Source organism: Doryrhamphus excisus, chromosome 17 (genome assembly GCF_030265055.1).
Source record: "Doryrhamphus excisus isolate RoL2022-K1 chromosome 17, RoL_Dexc_1.0, whole genome shotgun sequence".
In the NCBI taxonomy this organism is placed as follows: domain Eukaryota; kingdom Metazoa; phylum Chordata; class Actinopteri; order Syngnathiformes; family Syngnathidae; genus Doryrhamphus; species Doryrhamphus excisus.
Window position 1 is genome coordinate 11,897,641 of NC_080482.1, and position 16,772 is coordinate 11,914,412.

Below are 16,772 nucleotides of genomic sequence, written 5' to 3' on the forward strand. Positions count from 1 at the left end.
TCTTTCTAATGGGTTCTCCATTCAGCGATTAACTTTCTTAATCCACACACTCTCTCACACACACACACGCGCGCACACTCAGAGGGTCCAGCGTGCCGTGGCCTTCTGTAACACATACAAACGCGCACACGCAGACACACACACTCACGGACACACACAAAGGAAGTGGACAATAGGTGATCCTCTGCAGTGATTTGGCGAGGCATCAAATGGCCTGTGGGCTGCAATTAACATGGTTGGGACTCAGAGGATCACCCGAGGGGGGGAGCTTGGGGAAAGGGGGGAGGAAGAGAGGGGGTGCAGTGGTTGGAAAAGAAAGGAGAAAGGAGACTTGAAGACGACTTTATCAGGATGAACTCGCCCGCCGCACGTTTCCTTTTTTACGAGGCTTTCTCGCTGAGCTTTATTGCTGCGATCAGACTCGACCATCAGTTTCCTGTCGGAAGCTGAAACAATCAACAAAATGTTGGATCTTCCGTCTGATGTTCTCCTTGATAACAAACAGCCATGTTTTATGGGGGCCGAGGTCCACCTGTGAGGCCTGAGAAGCACTAGCTGCTAGCATAACCTTTTTATCATTACTGACGTTTCAAAGAGTTGTTGTGGGGGTGCTGGAGCCTATCCCAGCTGTCTTCAGGCGAGAGGCGGGGTACACCATGGACTAGTCGCCAGCCAATCACAGGGCACATATAGACAAACAACCATTCACACTCACATTCATACCTATGGACAATTTGGAGTCACCAATTAACCTAGCATGTTTTTGGAATGTGGGAGGAAACCGGAGTACCCGGAGAAAACCCACGCATGCACGGGGAGAACATGCAAATTCAGAGATGGCCCGTGTACTAACCACTCGTCCACTGTGCAGCCTTGTTTCATTTCAGTGATTTCCTAAAAGATGTTGAAATATAAAGTTAAAATATGTCAAATTATGTCCAATGATATGTTGAAATATGAACTTCATATAGCGTATGTAATTGTAATGGTTTAATTTTATTTGAACATGCATCATGGTTACAATTGGGTGCATCACATAATCAATTCACAGTTCCACATGTCCAAAAGGAGTAGTATGTTGAATTAAGTCAACAAAGATGTTTCAATATGACATTAAAATATATTAAATTATGTCAGAATACAGGTGGCACGGCGGACTAATGGTTAGCGCGCAGACCTCACAGCTAGGAGACCAGGGTTCAATTCCACCCTCGGCCATCTCTGTGTGGAGTTTGCATGTTCTCCCCGTGCATGCGTGGGTTTTCTCCGGGTACTCCGGTTTCCTCCCACATTCCAAAAACATGCTAGGTTAATTGGCAACTCCAAATTGTCCATAGGTATGAATGTGAGTGTGAATGGTTGTTTGTCTATATGTGCCCTGTGATTGGCTGGCCACCAGTCCAGGGTGTACCCCGTCTCTCGCCCAAAGACAGCTGGGATAGGCTCCAGCACCCCCTGCGACCCTTGTGAGGAAAAAAAGCGGTAGAAAATGAATGAATGAATGTCAGAATACATTTTGACATATAAAAACCTTTTAAATGGGAAAAAAAATCAAATATTTGTATCTTTCCTGTCATGCAGTTGAATGATAATGTCCTCATGTTTTCATGTATAATCTACATCTACTGTACATTGCGGATGGATAATAATATTCTTCCTGCAAATCGTCACAATTTGTGGTCCATGATGGTGTGTTGATACGTAAATGTGTATTGTGTGTATCATACGGTCAATCAACAGATCGATGAAGTCATGTGACCTTTTCCTCCACCCATCCCCTGCACTTTTATTTTAGCAGTCAACCTATTAGAATAGAAAGTTAATGCAGGAGGTGTGTGTGTGCAGGCAGGTAAATGTGTGTGTGTGTGTGTGTGTGATAGAGGGTCAGCGTTAAACTAACATAGGTCCAGGAGGTCGGTGGTCTTTTATTGTGTGTGTGTCCTGCAGGCATGCATGTCAAACAAAAAGGCACATTTCAATGTGATTGTTTGTATGGCCCCCAGCTACCTGCAGCCCCCCCACCACCACCAAGCAAACACACTACCTGACAACTAAGAACAGGGGTCTCAAACTTAATTTACTTGGGGGCCACTGGAGCTAGGGTCTGGGCGAGACTGGGCCGCATCAGGTTTTCCAAAAAAAAACCCAAAAAACGCATTTATTAAAAACAGAAAAATGAATAAACTTCATAAATAAAATTAATATTAATATTAATTAAAATTAATAAAATTCCACTGTTCTCAAATATCTTAATTTTTATTTTTCTGCACAAAATAAGATGAAAAATAAATAAACAAATCAAGAATAAAGAAAATCAATCAATCAGTAATAAATAAATATAATAATAGTAATAATAAAACGGCAAATAATAAAAACTTAAGAAACCACATATAGTTGGTGGGTAGACAAATTATTTTTTTCAGATTAAAATGAACAAAGCATTATTAGCCCTGTAGACATGACAAAACACGACTATAGTCACATTTATTATCTTTTTATTTACAACATATTGCGCAACTGCAGGGTCTTGAGACACATGCGAACTCGCAAACTAGAGAGCTAGCGACCTAAACGGTAGCCTTCAAGTTATTTCCTTTAAACTTAAATAGCCAAAAACTTACCACTTCCACACGGATAGGGAGGATAACTATTAACAGTTATTTAACCTTTAACATGAACATTAATCAAACGTAATAATTTTTTCTGGGTACATGATACCATACAGCATCCATATCAAACTTGCGTGGGCCGCACTAACATTAAACTTTCATATCAAGGCAGGGGCCTCAAACTAGTGTCCTGCGGGACACATGTGGCCTAAACATGTGACTAAGAGGCTATCCACACAGAAACGTTTTCAGGTCAAAACGGCAAATGATTTTCGTATTTCAGCCTCTCATCCACATGGAAACTGGATGCCCTCAAATATTTACTATTACTGGCTTCCAGAGTGGGAATAACTGAAAACGTTGGTGATGTCAGCCACCCGTATCTGTCATGTGACCAGAACTTAGCTTTGACAACAATCCAACATAATATCTGAACATTTCGAGCGTCATGACTCGCCGTTCTTCCGTTATTTTTTTTGTCTTTTACTCCCAAAATGACTCACATGTAATTCCACTTTGTCGTAAGTCTCAACGAGCCTTGAAAAGCAGAAGCTGATCAACTTATGTGCATACATCCTTTTCTTAGTCTATTGTACGGTGGTAAAGTGTGTCATGTGGTTCCATCTGCATGTCTGTTCACAATGCCACACATGTGTGACTTCATACTACAATAAGTACAGCATGTGTGGTGTCTGCTCCCAAACTGCAGGGGGCAGTGTATCGAAAACATGTGTCTACCACGAAACCAAACTTCAGCAGAAGAGGTTTGCCATTATTTACTTGACTTGACACTCGTCTGTCTAGAAGAAGAGCAATTGTGTTGTATTTATTTTCTGTAGGGAGTGCTGCAATCCACTACAGGGACTTAAACCCTGGTAGGAGAATGTGCTTACAAAAGGCATTCTATTCTGAACATGCCAAAAGCAAATAAACAACAAACGACTTGACTTAGAAGACTAGTGGTTCTTTATGCTTAGACTACTGTGCCTCAGGGTAGGCTGCCTCATGTAACCCGCCAGTATTTCTGTACTTCAGCTGCAAGAATATCCTGCTTGTCTACCATTTTCTTCCGTTTGTCTCCATCCGGAGGTATAAGGCTTTTAGTCTTCTTGCTTTAAAGTAGTGGTTCTCAGTTATTTTCTGTCATGCTCCTCCACCTCTCAGGGAACAGAAATGTTTTCATATATATTCAATAGTCATATTGCATCTTCATTCATTTTCTACAGCTTATCCTCACAAGGGTCGCGGGCGTGCTGGAGCCTATCCCAGCTGTCTTTGGGCGAGAGGTGGGGTACACCCTGGACTGGTCGCCAGCCAATCACAGGGCAGATATAGACAAACAACCATTCACCACCATTCCTACCTATGTACAATTTGGCATGGTAAATTTGTACATTATGAAAGGTCTGCACTAACATTGATTGTAATTTTGAAATGAGTTGGTGATATTGATCCGATACTGATAGCATGTTAATTGTATGTGGCTATTATACTGTATGTTCAGCAGCATGTTTGCCAGATGTAAGCTAACTTTATGTCTTTATTAGCGTGTTAGCACCAATTGGCTGTGAGCTAGCATGCTATGTTTATTAGCAAGGACAAGGCCAGAGTGCTGTAAGCTGTAAGCTAACTTTATCTCTTTATTAGCATGTTAGCGGCAAGTGGCTATGAGCTAGCATGTTATGTTTATTAGCAAGGACAAGGCCAGAGTGTTGTAAGCTGTAAGCTAACTTTATCTCTTTATTAACATGTTAGCGCTAAGTGGCTATGAGCTAGCATGCAATGTTTATTAGTAAAGACAAGGCCAGAGTGCTGTAAACTGTAAGCTAACTTTATGTCTTTATTAGCGTGTTAGCACCAATTGGCTAAGAGCTAGCATGCTATGTTTATTAGCAAGGACAAGGTCAGAGTGCTGTAAGCTGTAAGCTAACTTTATGTCATTATTAGCATGTTAGCGGCAAGTGGCTATGAGCTAGCATGCTATGTTTATTAGCAAGGACAAGGCCAGAGTGCTGTAAACTGTAAGCTAACTGTATGTCATTATTAGCATGTTAGCACTAATTGGCTATGAGCTAGTATGCTATGTTTATTAGCAAGGACAAGGCCAGAGTGCTGTAAGCTAACTTTATATCTTTATTAGCGTGTTAGCGCCAAGTGGCTATGAGCTAGCATGCTATGTTTATTAGCAAGGACAAGGCCAGAGTGGATTAAGTGGATAAATTGTGTACGTGTGAAACAAATGTGCATATGTACATGTGCGCGTGTAGGTAACTTGCTAGCATGTTGAGTTCTTTCAGGCTCTTTTCTCTGGGGTGAAGAACAGTTTGATTGTAAAGCATCAACATGTCCAACAGCTGTGGGACACATCTGTGGCGATGTGCACGTGTGGCGATATGTGTGTGTGTGTGTTGGGGTAGTGTCAGGCAGGAAGCAGTAGGCAGCGATTGATGTGGTCAGACCTCGTGTCACCATCCTGCCAGGAGGAGGAGGAGGTCGCCCTCCTCTTCGTTTTTTTTTTTTTTTTTTTACTCATTGTTGTTTTCATCAAAAGTCAAAAGGATGCAAGGGCCGTTTTAATATTTGTAAATCAAATCCTAAATATGCTAAGAAGTTATTTCGAAGTGACAAAACTATGGGGGCCCACACAGAAATGATCCTAAACCAAAAACACACAAACCCCACAAAACACTTGATGCAAATTAATAATGCGGCAACATAAACACAAATAAATGCTGCAGGATCAAAAATCCTTTGAATGCCACAAGCACACACAAACCCAAAAAAACAACTGTATGAGAGAAACGCTTCAACTTCTCAGAACAAAATGGAAGTTAGCGAGACTCGCAGGGGCGCCAGACGTGGTGGATAGCCGTCCATAAAGGCTTAAAGGGGAACTACATTTTTTTTGCTTTGCCCATCATTCACAATCCTTATGTCAAACATAAACACATATTTCTTTCCTTTTTCTGTGTATTCTAACACGAGAAAATTTGTTAATATGAGCTAGCTCACAATGGACGTCATGGGAAAGGCCTCACAAAAAAAAAAACCTCCAGAAACGTACGTATGTTTTCAGTGTATTACATTAGTAAACTGTAGGCTACTAGGTTTCACTAGTAACACACACCAGACTGGATTGCCAAAGGCTTTTATTATTTTACAATTATTTACTTCACGGCAGGCATTTTCTACAATAGTAATCATCATCATAATAGTCTTATATGTGTCTTAAATTTCTTATTTTCTCAGATTATATCTGCTATATTTGGTAATATGCGTGCAAAGGATACTGTGGGGTACTATTTCATATTCTAGGGGCCTCTAATAATGGTAAAACTTTATTCATATTGAATTCGACTTCACAGAAAATTCACTTATCGCGGTCGTGTCTGGAACCAATTATCCGTGAGGGAGTACTGGATTGTCCAAATTGTGTTTTTCAGATTTTGAAGCTAATGAAACATCATCTCTATATAGTATTTTATATGTTATTTATATTTCATCACTTCTCTTTTCCATTTCCATGCCAATGTTCCGTGTAGCATGTTTATGTGTCATCTGCGCTGAGTGATGGGGGGGGGGGGGGGGGGGGGGGGGTTGAGGCCAGTACTTATTTTGGGCTGTTGAAAAGTGATGGAAAAAGCAAGGACTTTTATGAGAAAACTGCGAGAAGAATGTCTCCTTCCCTTTTCCATAAGTATTTGTGGCAAAGAAACAACAGAGGAGATAATGATGATTTTGCAAAAATGCAGAAGGAATGAACGTGAAGTAAAAAGGTTAATGATACTTTCATGTCCTGGCTTCATTTTCAAAAATTTGCATTGTAAATAACTTATTTTACTCGTTAGCCAATCAGGTCATTGATACCGCCCACCACCTTCCTGGCACCCATGTTGCATTATCACTGTGCTGCTGCAGCCTGAAATACATAGATACTGTTGCTTTAGTACTCTAAAATGTACTAACTTTATGAACTTTTATGAAGTATTCCTACTCCAAGGGGATGCCAAGTTTCAGATAATGAGGTTTTTGCATTTGGAAGTGAGCCCTAAAATGAGTTTGGAATGGCTCTGAACGTTTTTTTTTTCTAACATCCCATATAAGGAACCCCGGCTAGCTGTGACATCACAGTGAGCCGGGCTTCCTGGAATGGGTAAAATCTGTAGGATTTGCACGGGGTAGGCTGGACTGGACTTACCTGCATGCATGCAAATTATAAACTCAAGATGTCTGGAGTTGCTAAACGCCTTTTCCCACCACAGTCAGTGGTGTACCAGTTTTTTAAACACCTGTAGTCCTGCAAAAAAATGTGTAATGACCACATTTCTACTACCAATGTTGTATAAATCTTATGTTACCACTCTTTGGGCTCTATTTTCATAGACCTTGTCTATGAAAATATGTTGTACCAACAGGCTGTGGCCAGCATACTTTGCAATTTTCATGAATGGTGCAGTCCGGCACAGCGGCTGTTTGTGGTTGGCTCAATTTGCTAAATAATTGTGTATTGATAGCAAACCGTCCACCCATCCATTGCATTGAGCTGATAGCAAACTTCCTGTTTTATTTGAACATCATATGTGTCATTTAGCACGGCGGTCGAGTGGTTAGCGTGCAGACCTCACAGCTAGGAGACCAGGGTTCAATTCCACCCTCGGCCATCTCTGTGTGGATTTTGCATGTTCTCCCCGTGCATGCGTGGGTTTTCTCCGGGTACTCCGGTTTCCTCCCACATTCCAAAAACATGCTAGGTTAATTGGTGACTCCAAATTGTCCATAGGTATGAATGTGAGTGTGAATGGTTGTTTGTCTATATGTGCCCTGTGATTGGCTGGCGACCAGTCCAGGGTGTACCCCGCCTCTCGCCCGAAGACTGCAGGGATAGGCTCCAGCACCCCCGCGACCCTCGTGAGGAAAAGCGGCAGAAAATGAATGAATGAATGTGTCATTTATTTCCCCACAGGACATATCTGTCTTTTCTTCTCCATATATTGTATGACGTACACATACATAGATACAACGTAATGCATTTTATGTATATATGACATACACACATAGGCTATGGAACTCACATAATGTATGTTTTATTATTTTTACAAAAGCACGTTAGGATGTATTTAAAAGGGAGAAAGTGTGACAAAGTGAGAGTAGACAGCACACACGCAAACACGGTACACTCAGTAACTAAGTGGAAATTAGTCAATACCACAAAAGGAGCAGACCTGCCCCCTACAGGCGGTCAGTGTGTGCGTGCTTGTGTGTGTGTGTGTGTCGTGGGGCATCCTGGGACACACACACACACACACACTTTTTCAACTTCCAACTTAAGTTGTTCTTCAGTGAGGATGACTGTGTCCGTGTGTGTGTGTGCGCGCGCTGCCTCAGGTGAAAGCTGCATAGGGTTCCGGGGGCGTAGTATGATGACAGAGGGCGTGGTTAAGCGAGGGGCGTAGCCAGTCGGCTCCACCTCCTCCTCCTCCTTCTCTTAGTGAAGACGCGCTGATTGTGTCAGACACTTGAACACAACACAGCGACGACATCACACACACACGCACACACACGCACACACACGCCGAGTGCCGTGCGGAGTACCAGCAGGAGCGGGACAACGAGGGGGAATTGCACCTGTCCTCCCCTTAAACACACACACACAGGCGGAGAGGTCCTGAGCAAGACGTCCTTATGTGTGGATGGGAGCAAAGTTACACCGTGAGTACTAAATATCACTCTTTTAATGACTTTTATGCAACTTGGGACAAAAATAAGGACTTTTGTAAAACAAAGAATTAGAAAGTTTAATAAAAAAAAGCAAACTTTAGCCATTTTAAGGTTTAAATTTGACTGTGTCATTTCTGCTTTTTATGTTTTTATAAAGTGCTGCAGTGGTTTTATACATTTGTAGAGATAGTTTTCATCATTTTAAAACCACATTGTCATTGTTTTAAGTGCCGGAGTGTCGTAATACATTTATTACGGGTAATTTTACATGTTTTTAAAATCGCATTATCATTTTAAAAAGTTCTGCATTGGCTTTATACATTTATTCCTGAGTGTTTTACATTTTTTTCAAGCCTCATTGTCATTTTTAAAATGCTGCAGCAGCTTTATACATCTATTAGTGATTGTTGTACATGATTTTAAAACCATTTAAAAAACATTTTGTACATTTTTCGTGGTAGTTTTACATGTTTTTAAAACCATGCAGTGGATAATACATGATACATTTGGTAGTTTTAAAGGAGTCATTTTTTTAAATCATTCCGTTTTGTTTGATGACTACATTGGGCTTTGCTGATAAAGTGATTGAAGAATGTCTTGGCACTAAAGACAAGGAATTGTGCTTAATTGCATTTTCTATCATGTTAGATTTATTATTTTTCTAGTTATGTATAATTTTAACATTTTAATATTAGAGCTATATTTTTAAACTATATGTAGATTTTTTTTTTAAACGTACCACTACTAATAATACAATTCCTTTATTTATGTTTGTCTATTTATGACATTTTAAAATGTGTTTACAATTGTCTTGAAAGATTGGAGCAGATTTGAAATGAATGTTGACATTAAAGTGAAATTCCTAGTGGCTACATGAAACTTGTTGGCGTTTCAGCTCAGTTTCACTTTGAGTCGCCAGGCTGAAACACAACTGATTTTAATAGCAAGTAAAGCAGAGAATAAACAATAACTCACACATTTTGGTGTCTTAGCATTCAAATCGCTTGCATGTCTAACTTGCACATGGATGCAAGACATTGCAATATTTCTACATTGAAATAGAAATAGATTTTGATAGATTCAAACCCACTTTATTACTGGAATGAGGAAGAGTGGAGTATTTTAAGGCGATGGAACAATAATGACAAGCTTGTAAGAGGAGGGTTGATTATTTGTCATTTAGCGTGAGGTCATCTCCTTGTGTCAGAAAGTGTTGTTTTTCAGGGGGAGGATTATTGGTGTGTATGTGTGGGGCTGTCTTGGGTGGGATAGCGTTTGAAGTGTTGTTTGTGCTCCTGAGACCCCCCAAATGGAAAAGTTTTGGTCCTCCCTTTGTAGACCCCCCCCTTCAATCTTCTTCCTGGTCCCCAGGATGGTTTGATAGTTTGGTTCCGCTACTCTTTTATTTGCTTCTAAATGTTGCTACAAATATCATGTAAAATATATCAATTAAGGCCTTAGAATATTAAATAATAATTTTTCTTTGTCTTACGTAATAATTACTACACTTCTAGAGAAACTCCAGTTAAAAGCTACTTAATAATAATTATGTACCAAGTCATTAGTTGGATGCTATCATGTTTTTCCCCCGTAATTGTTTCCCCGAGAGCTTCCTGCTTGTGTGTGTGTCATAATCACGCTCTTCCTCTCCATTAGTGTTGATTTTATCATCTCTTCTTCTTTGTTTCCTCTTTTCACGTCTTATCAGGCTCCGCCCACATCTCCTCTTATCTTATCTTTGGTCTCCTCTCGTGTGGCCGTGTCCATTGCTTTTCTTCTCCTTCCTAACTTTCCTTACGTCCTAAAGCCTAGATTCTGTTTGTCATCTGTTAGTGGTCTTTAAAAAAAAAATAAAAGTTTCCTCTCCTCTGTGTCTGTCAGGCGACCTCTCAAAGCTCGGCCATGTTGACCAGTGAGGGGGCGCACACCATGGAGCAGGACGACGTCCACCCCGCCGCCAAGGTGGCCTCCGTCGGCAGTACCGGCTCAGACGGCGCAGAGACGGCCACGGACTCCGACGTGGACATGGACACAGATGAGGCGGACATGACTCGCTGGACAGAGGCGGAGTTTGAGGAGAAGTGCACGTACATCGTCAAGGATACCACGTGGGAAGCAGGGCCCGACGCTGATGCCGCCGCCGCCGCCGCCTCGGTCACAAGGGCCGAGGCCTCCCTGCCCAGGAATCTGATATTCAAACACACGGCCGACAGCAAGGAGGTCAGACATGTGCACACACACACACACACACACGGCAACATCTGTAACACACACACACACAAACGTGAGTCAGATGTGGGTCACGTCAGGAAGAGCGGATTCTCGTCTCGTCGTAAAACACACACACATCACAGAGTGGAATCTCTAAGTGTGTGTGTGTGTGTGTGTACCCAAAGCGGGATACACACACACATATAGATTTAAAAAAGATGCACTACCCCATCCTGCTGACAGAGGGAGCCGTGCGGCGTATGACCTCCTGACCTTGTAGGCCATATGGTGATCACATGAACTGATCCGTCCAATCCATGGCTTGTTACATAAGACACTTCCTGTATTTACTCTGGAAAAGCTTTATCGTGACTTTTTCCAATAACAGACGTGGAAGAGTCCGAAAGATTCATCATCCCCTCCCTGCCAGCCTTGTGATTGGGGGGGGGGGGGGGGGGGGGGGGGGGGGGGTCAATGTGTGATCACATTGATTTGTTCATCAGGTGTTATCAAGAGGAAGTGGAGAGGCACAGATAGCGGAGAGGAAGAAGTGAAAGTCTGAGTCAGATTAGTGTGAAGGTTTTATGTGAGCACTCTTTATTAAGCCCCCCCCACACACACATCCAATCCCAGTGCAGGGTTACATGTTTGTATCAATATCCACTGAACAGCAACTAAATGTGTAACCAACAATTTTAGGCCAATTCCAACCACAAGCGCTTTAATGGCCAAATGTGGATAGCCAGTGATAGCGGGGCAGGCCCCCTTTGGGGTACAAGTTGAGGTGGCTGCGTGAGGCAGCGGAGGTCTATACTCAAAAATAATTCATCAACTCATGCAGTGCAACTCATTCTGTCCCCACTGTCACCTCAGTACCTGAATTTAATTCTGTTTGTGTGTGTGTAGGTGGTGGGCGTGTGCAGCAGGGAGTACATCCCCAAAGGGACGCGCTTTGGTCCCCTGGTGGGTGAGATCTACACGGCCGACAGCGTTCCCAAAGACGCCAACCGCAAGTACTTCTGGCGGGTGAGTGTTCTTGCTTCCTTGCGAGCCTCAAAGACCTCTTCCTGTGACATCATCGCCGCTGCTATGGCAGGAAGGAAGCGGGGATCGCTGTGTCCGTGTTTGTGAAACACGCGCAGAGTGGGGGTGGGGGTGGAGGTGGTGTTGTGGCGGTGATGTCACATGACAGTTCCTGTAAGTCCACAACAGTGATGGACTGACCCACTTTGTCACTGCCAGGAAGTGTAGGTGTGTGTGTGTAAAGTGTGTAACTTTCTCTTTTCAGATCTACGCCGATGGCGACTTCCACCACTTTGTGGACGGCCTGGACGAGACGCGCTCCAATTGGATGCGCTATGTTAACCCCGCCCACTCGGCGGCAGAGCAGAACCTGGCAGCGTGTCAGAACGGCATGGAGGTCTACTTCTACACCGTTAGGCCTGTCCCCGCTGGTGCCGAGCTGCTGGTGTGGTACTGCCACGACTTCGCCCGGCGCCTGCACTACCCCCCCTCTGGGGAACTCATGATGCAGAGACTCAGTAAGTCATCCTGATTGGTTCCTTCGCCTCATGTGGGCGGAGTCATTACTATGTGTCTTTTAACTCACTAAGAGTCAATTGAGGCATGGTGGCCTACAAAGCAAGGAGAGTGAATTGTGGTGGTGATGGGGGGGGGTACGTTTGAGATCTGAAACACACATCTGTGTGTGTGTGTGTTTGTGTGATGAACACACACTTTCTCCATCTGTAGCATCTTTGTAGTGTTAGCACTTGAACACACCACGTGTGTGTGTGAGATTTGTCAGTTAAAAAGAACAGAAGAAGTGAAGGAGTGACCCCCCCCCCATCCCCATTGACTACTTGAACTTCCTGGCTAAAGGGGCGGTGCTGACAGATTGATATCTCCAAGATGGCGGTGGTGTTTGTTTAGTGGACGAGAGAAGACGAGAGGAGGAAGAAGAGGAGGAAGGCTCGCTGATAAGCTCAGTGTTTACTCACTGCCGCCTTACTCCTCACTCAAGGCCCTCTGATGCGACCCCCACCACCACTCCACACACACACACACACACACACACACTCTCCCCTGGTTCAAAGTGGGCGGGGCTGTAAAAGGCTTACGGATAATAGACAGCGGCCATTTAACAACCTAAGCGAGCTGACATGTCCAAGCTTTTAGAGTTTGTGATGTTAATCCTCTCTTTCATCACACCCCTGGAGTGTGTGTACGCGTGTGTGTGAAGAGGAAACACTCCACTTTGACCTCTAATCTGGAAACAATAGCCTGACAGTCTGAGCAGAAACAAAGTAAAAAAAAACTAAAAAAAACTTTTTTTGTCGCTGGACACCTTTTTGTGTTTACGTAACATCTTCACATCACACATTAAAAAATGCCAGGATGTGTGTGTGTGTGTGTGTGTGTGTGTGTGTGTGTGCCTCGGTCCAGTTGACCTCTCACATCTCTCGTCTATCAAAGTGTCACCTTAGTTGTGCGTCGGACTCACTAATGCACTTTTATCTCCAAACTTAAACAGCAGTCAAGACCGACATTGCTTTTAGTTTTCAATGCAAGTCAACTCCCGCTGACCTTTCACCTTCTTGTCGTTGCAGAGCAGTCGCTCCTGGAGGTCAAGCAGCAGCAGGTGAGCGCCGACGAGTGCGCGGCAGAGGTGTCGGGCCCTTCGCTGCCCACCGCCACCCCCAAGCCCCCTAAAAGGGAACACAGCGTCCTGTCCATCCTGCGCGGCAGCAACAGCGCCTCCAAGAGCGAACCGAGTCGTCCGCTGCCCACCCGCCCGCGCTGCACCTACAGCCCCGATCACCCCCTATACCCCTGCGCCCTGTACCCTCCCCTCAGGGGCCACATCAACGAGGACTTTCTCAAAGCAGGCCAGCTGCCGTACCCCCGTTCCCCTGGAAACCAGTCGTCAACCACACCCAGCCCGTCGGCAAGGAGCAGCCCCGAAAGCAGCCCTCAAGGGAGCCCGTCTGCTCCGGTGCCAGCTTCGTTTTACCCCACTGGACTGGGTCCCTACCCAAGCTACTCGCCGCCGTCCGCGCCCCTCTCACCTTTCTACCCCCCAACAGCACCCTATTCACGCTACCTCCTGCCCCACCACTACCCTCTGCCCGGCAGCGGCGTCCCCGCCGTAGGAAGCATCTATCCCAGGATGTACCCTCTCTACAGTAACCTCCTGCCGCCCCACATGCCCCTCCTCTCATCAGATGCAGCTGGTAGGCGATTCCTGTCTGACCCTGCCCACCCGTCCTCCATCTCCGCCCACAGGGACATCCTCCTGCCGGGGCCCACCAGTGCCTTCTCGGCTGCCACCTCTCTCAAGGACAAGGCGGGCCCGCACCACCCTTATGCCGGGCACCCACACCCTTCGGGCCACACTCCCACGAATGGATCCCCCACAGCGGGCATAGCGCCGCCCAGTGAGCGGGCGCCCACCAAGCCTACCTCTGCCCTACTGGGTGAAACCATTTCTGACGAGGAGGCGATGAATCTAAGCAAGGTGAAGCGGGCCGTGGGCTCGGCGGGCTACAAGGCTCTCCCGTACCCTCTGAAGAAGCACAACGGCAAGATCAAGTACGAGTGCAACATCTGCAGCAAAACATTTGGACAGCTGTCAAACCTAAAGGTGAGGCTTTGCAAAGTTAATACTTCCGTGTTCCGCTGGTTCTGGTCCAAAGGAGTGTCACTTTATTGACATTCTCACTTCCTGTTGTGCAGGTTCACCTCCGAGTCCACAGCGGTGAGCGACCCTTCAAATGTCAGACATGCAACAAGGGCTTCACACAACTGGCACACCTGCAGAAGCACTACCTGGTCCACACAGGCGAGAAGCCGCACGAGTGCCAGGTGAGGCTTTGGAGATGCCGGCAGTGCCGTCTTTTAGGCAGCGGTCTTCAGGCAAGGAGCTGACGCCGTGTATGTTTTCCTCCCCGTCAGGTGTGTCACAAACGCTTCAGCAGCACCAGCAACCTCAAGACTCACCTGCGCCTCCACTCGGGTGAGAAGCCCTACCACTGCAAGCTCTGCCCTGCCAAGTTCACACAGTTTGTGCACCTCAAGCTCCACAAGCGCCTGCACTCTCGCGAGCGGCCACACAAATGCCCGCAGTGCCACCGCCACTACATCCACCTGTGCAGCCTGCGCCTCCACCTCAAGGGCTACTGTTTGGCCTCGGCCAGCCCCCGCCACGCGCCTCTAGATGAGGTACAGCGAGCCAACGAGGAGATCGAGCGCTTCGACATGAGCGAGCACGCTGAGCAGCTGGAGCAACTGCAGGGTGGCGTGGAGCTGGAGGCCATGTTGGAGAAGCAGGTCCTGGGGTTGCTGTGGCGAGACGGCGAGCGTCTCAAGGCGGCCCACTTCCCCGCTCGCCACAAGGGCGGCGATCTCCCCTATGAGGAGGCATCGGTCATCAAGATGCGGCCGCTCATCGTGAAACAGGAGAGCGAGGATCAGGCGTGAGGAGCTTGGACTGTGTTGCCAGGAGCAACAGCTGTAAATAACCACTTCCTGGCGTGCTGGCAGCCATCAGGATGCTTTCAGGGACTCGTTACTCAGGGTTGAACTTTGACAATCACCTGGTGTCTTCTTTTCTTTTCCAAATGTAACCTCTTAATTTATTAGCGTGACCACGTCTTCATGAGGAACACGTGGAAGCAACACCCGTGTTTATCATCTGACCCACGAAAAAGAGCGAGAAGAACTCCGCTTCCATGCCAGCGTTCCCAGAGTGTGACTGTGTCCTTTTCCCATGCCCACTTAATTTAAATGAGGAACAAAGGGCAGTGTATGTGTGTGTGTGTGTGTGTGTGTATCACAAAAGTTACCTCAGAGTGCATGAGAGTGTGTGTGTGTAAAGGGAAGGCTAAAGGCAGATCTTTCTATTTATTTGCTCTTTTGCTACTTGAAGAAGAAGAAGAAGAAGACCACAGCAGAGTGGAGTGCATCTGGTCAACATGTAGCACACATATTTGTTTTTTTTATTTTGATTGTACTTTTATTTGAAAGACACTGTCAGTGACGTGGATGAGATTCCCACTCGACACTAGAAACCAAAGTTCACTGGACTCCAAACAGCAGGAAGCAGCAGGAAGAATGTGAAGAAGGCATGAAGGAGATAGATGCTGAAGAAGGAAAGACTTTTAGTTGTTTGTCCGTAGCCCCGCCCACACAAGCACCTCTCTATGCACTGGCCCCGCCCACTTCTCCTCCACTGTGTGCAGCGTTTTTTCTCTTTTTCGGCATCTTCGACTCTTCCTTGACCAAAGTGTCTCTCTGAGCTTTAACGACCCCACCCAAATGACTGTCTCTGTTTACATTCTGGTTTACAAAGTTATTTATGTGCAAAAATGTCCAAATGTGTAAATTATAATTATAAATGTTCACTGCCTTTAATCTAAACCCTGTCACGATGATGTCTTTATTACCTTTAATCCATAAGAAACACGTTAAACACATTAAATGAGTCTAATACAGCAGGATTATATAGTAGGAACCATTTTGGAGTGGTTGTCATGTGACTATCCCTGAATATGACTTCCCCAAAATGGTAGCATGTCAGGTAATCTTATTTACATAAGCTTATCTTTTTGGTATTACAGCTAATTTTAGAGTCATTTAACGCTTGTCGTGCCTTATTTGTGTGTCAAATATTACAATTCAACAGTTCTTACCTCATTGAAAACAAGCCACGGAAGCTAGCTAGCGTTTAGCCTTAAAGGGGATCTATTATGCTAATTTTTCAGCCCTTTGTATTGAGTTGTGGACCCCTATAGAGCAGCTACACGCAATAACCAGCACAGAAACCTTTCTAGATCTTTCAGAATGTGCACCTGTTCCAGCTGTATTTCTTTGGATTACGTGGTTCCTGCAAAAACTGTTTTTTTTTTTTTTCACCCATGGCCCGCCTCCAGATGCACCCACTCCACTGTGGTTGGTCATACTCCCAAGTGATCAGGAGGACTTCCAGATAGCTGCCAAACCGAACTTTATAGGAGTTGTAATAATAATAAACAGCAATTTATCCTTTTCTCAGGAAAACAGGTTACTTCAAGGCGTCTCTCAATGGTAAGTAGCTTTAGTATTTTAGTGTTAGGTTGTCTTCAATCGGTAATTTCTAATGTGGTCATGGTCATGTTGTCATGTGACTACCCCTGAATATGACTTCCCCAAAATGGTAGCATTCCAGGTTATCTTATTTCCATAAGCTTATCTTCT

General features: G+C 45.0%; 1 protein-coding gene across 1 annotated transcript; it reads left to right on the plus strand.

The window, feature by feature from the left end:
- Positions 1-8,167: 8,167 nt before the first annotated feature.
- Positions 8,168-15,934, plus strand: prdm1a (PR domain containing 1a, with ZNF domain). The gene is made up of 7 exons (XM_058053297.1): positions 8,168-8,318; positions 10,209-10,547; positions 11,445-11,564; positions 11,827-12,079; positions 13,148-14,181; positions 14,274-14,402; positions 14,493-15,934. Exons 1-7 carry the CDS (start codon positions 8,292-8,294, stop codon positions 15,015-15,017), a joined length of 2,427 nt encoding a protein of 808 aa, XP_057909280.1. The 5' UTR covers positions 8,168-8,291; the 3' UTR covers positions 15,018-15,934.
- The last annotated feature ends 838 nt before the right edge of the window (positions 15,935-16,772 follow it).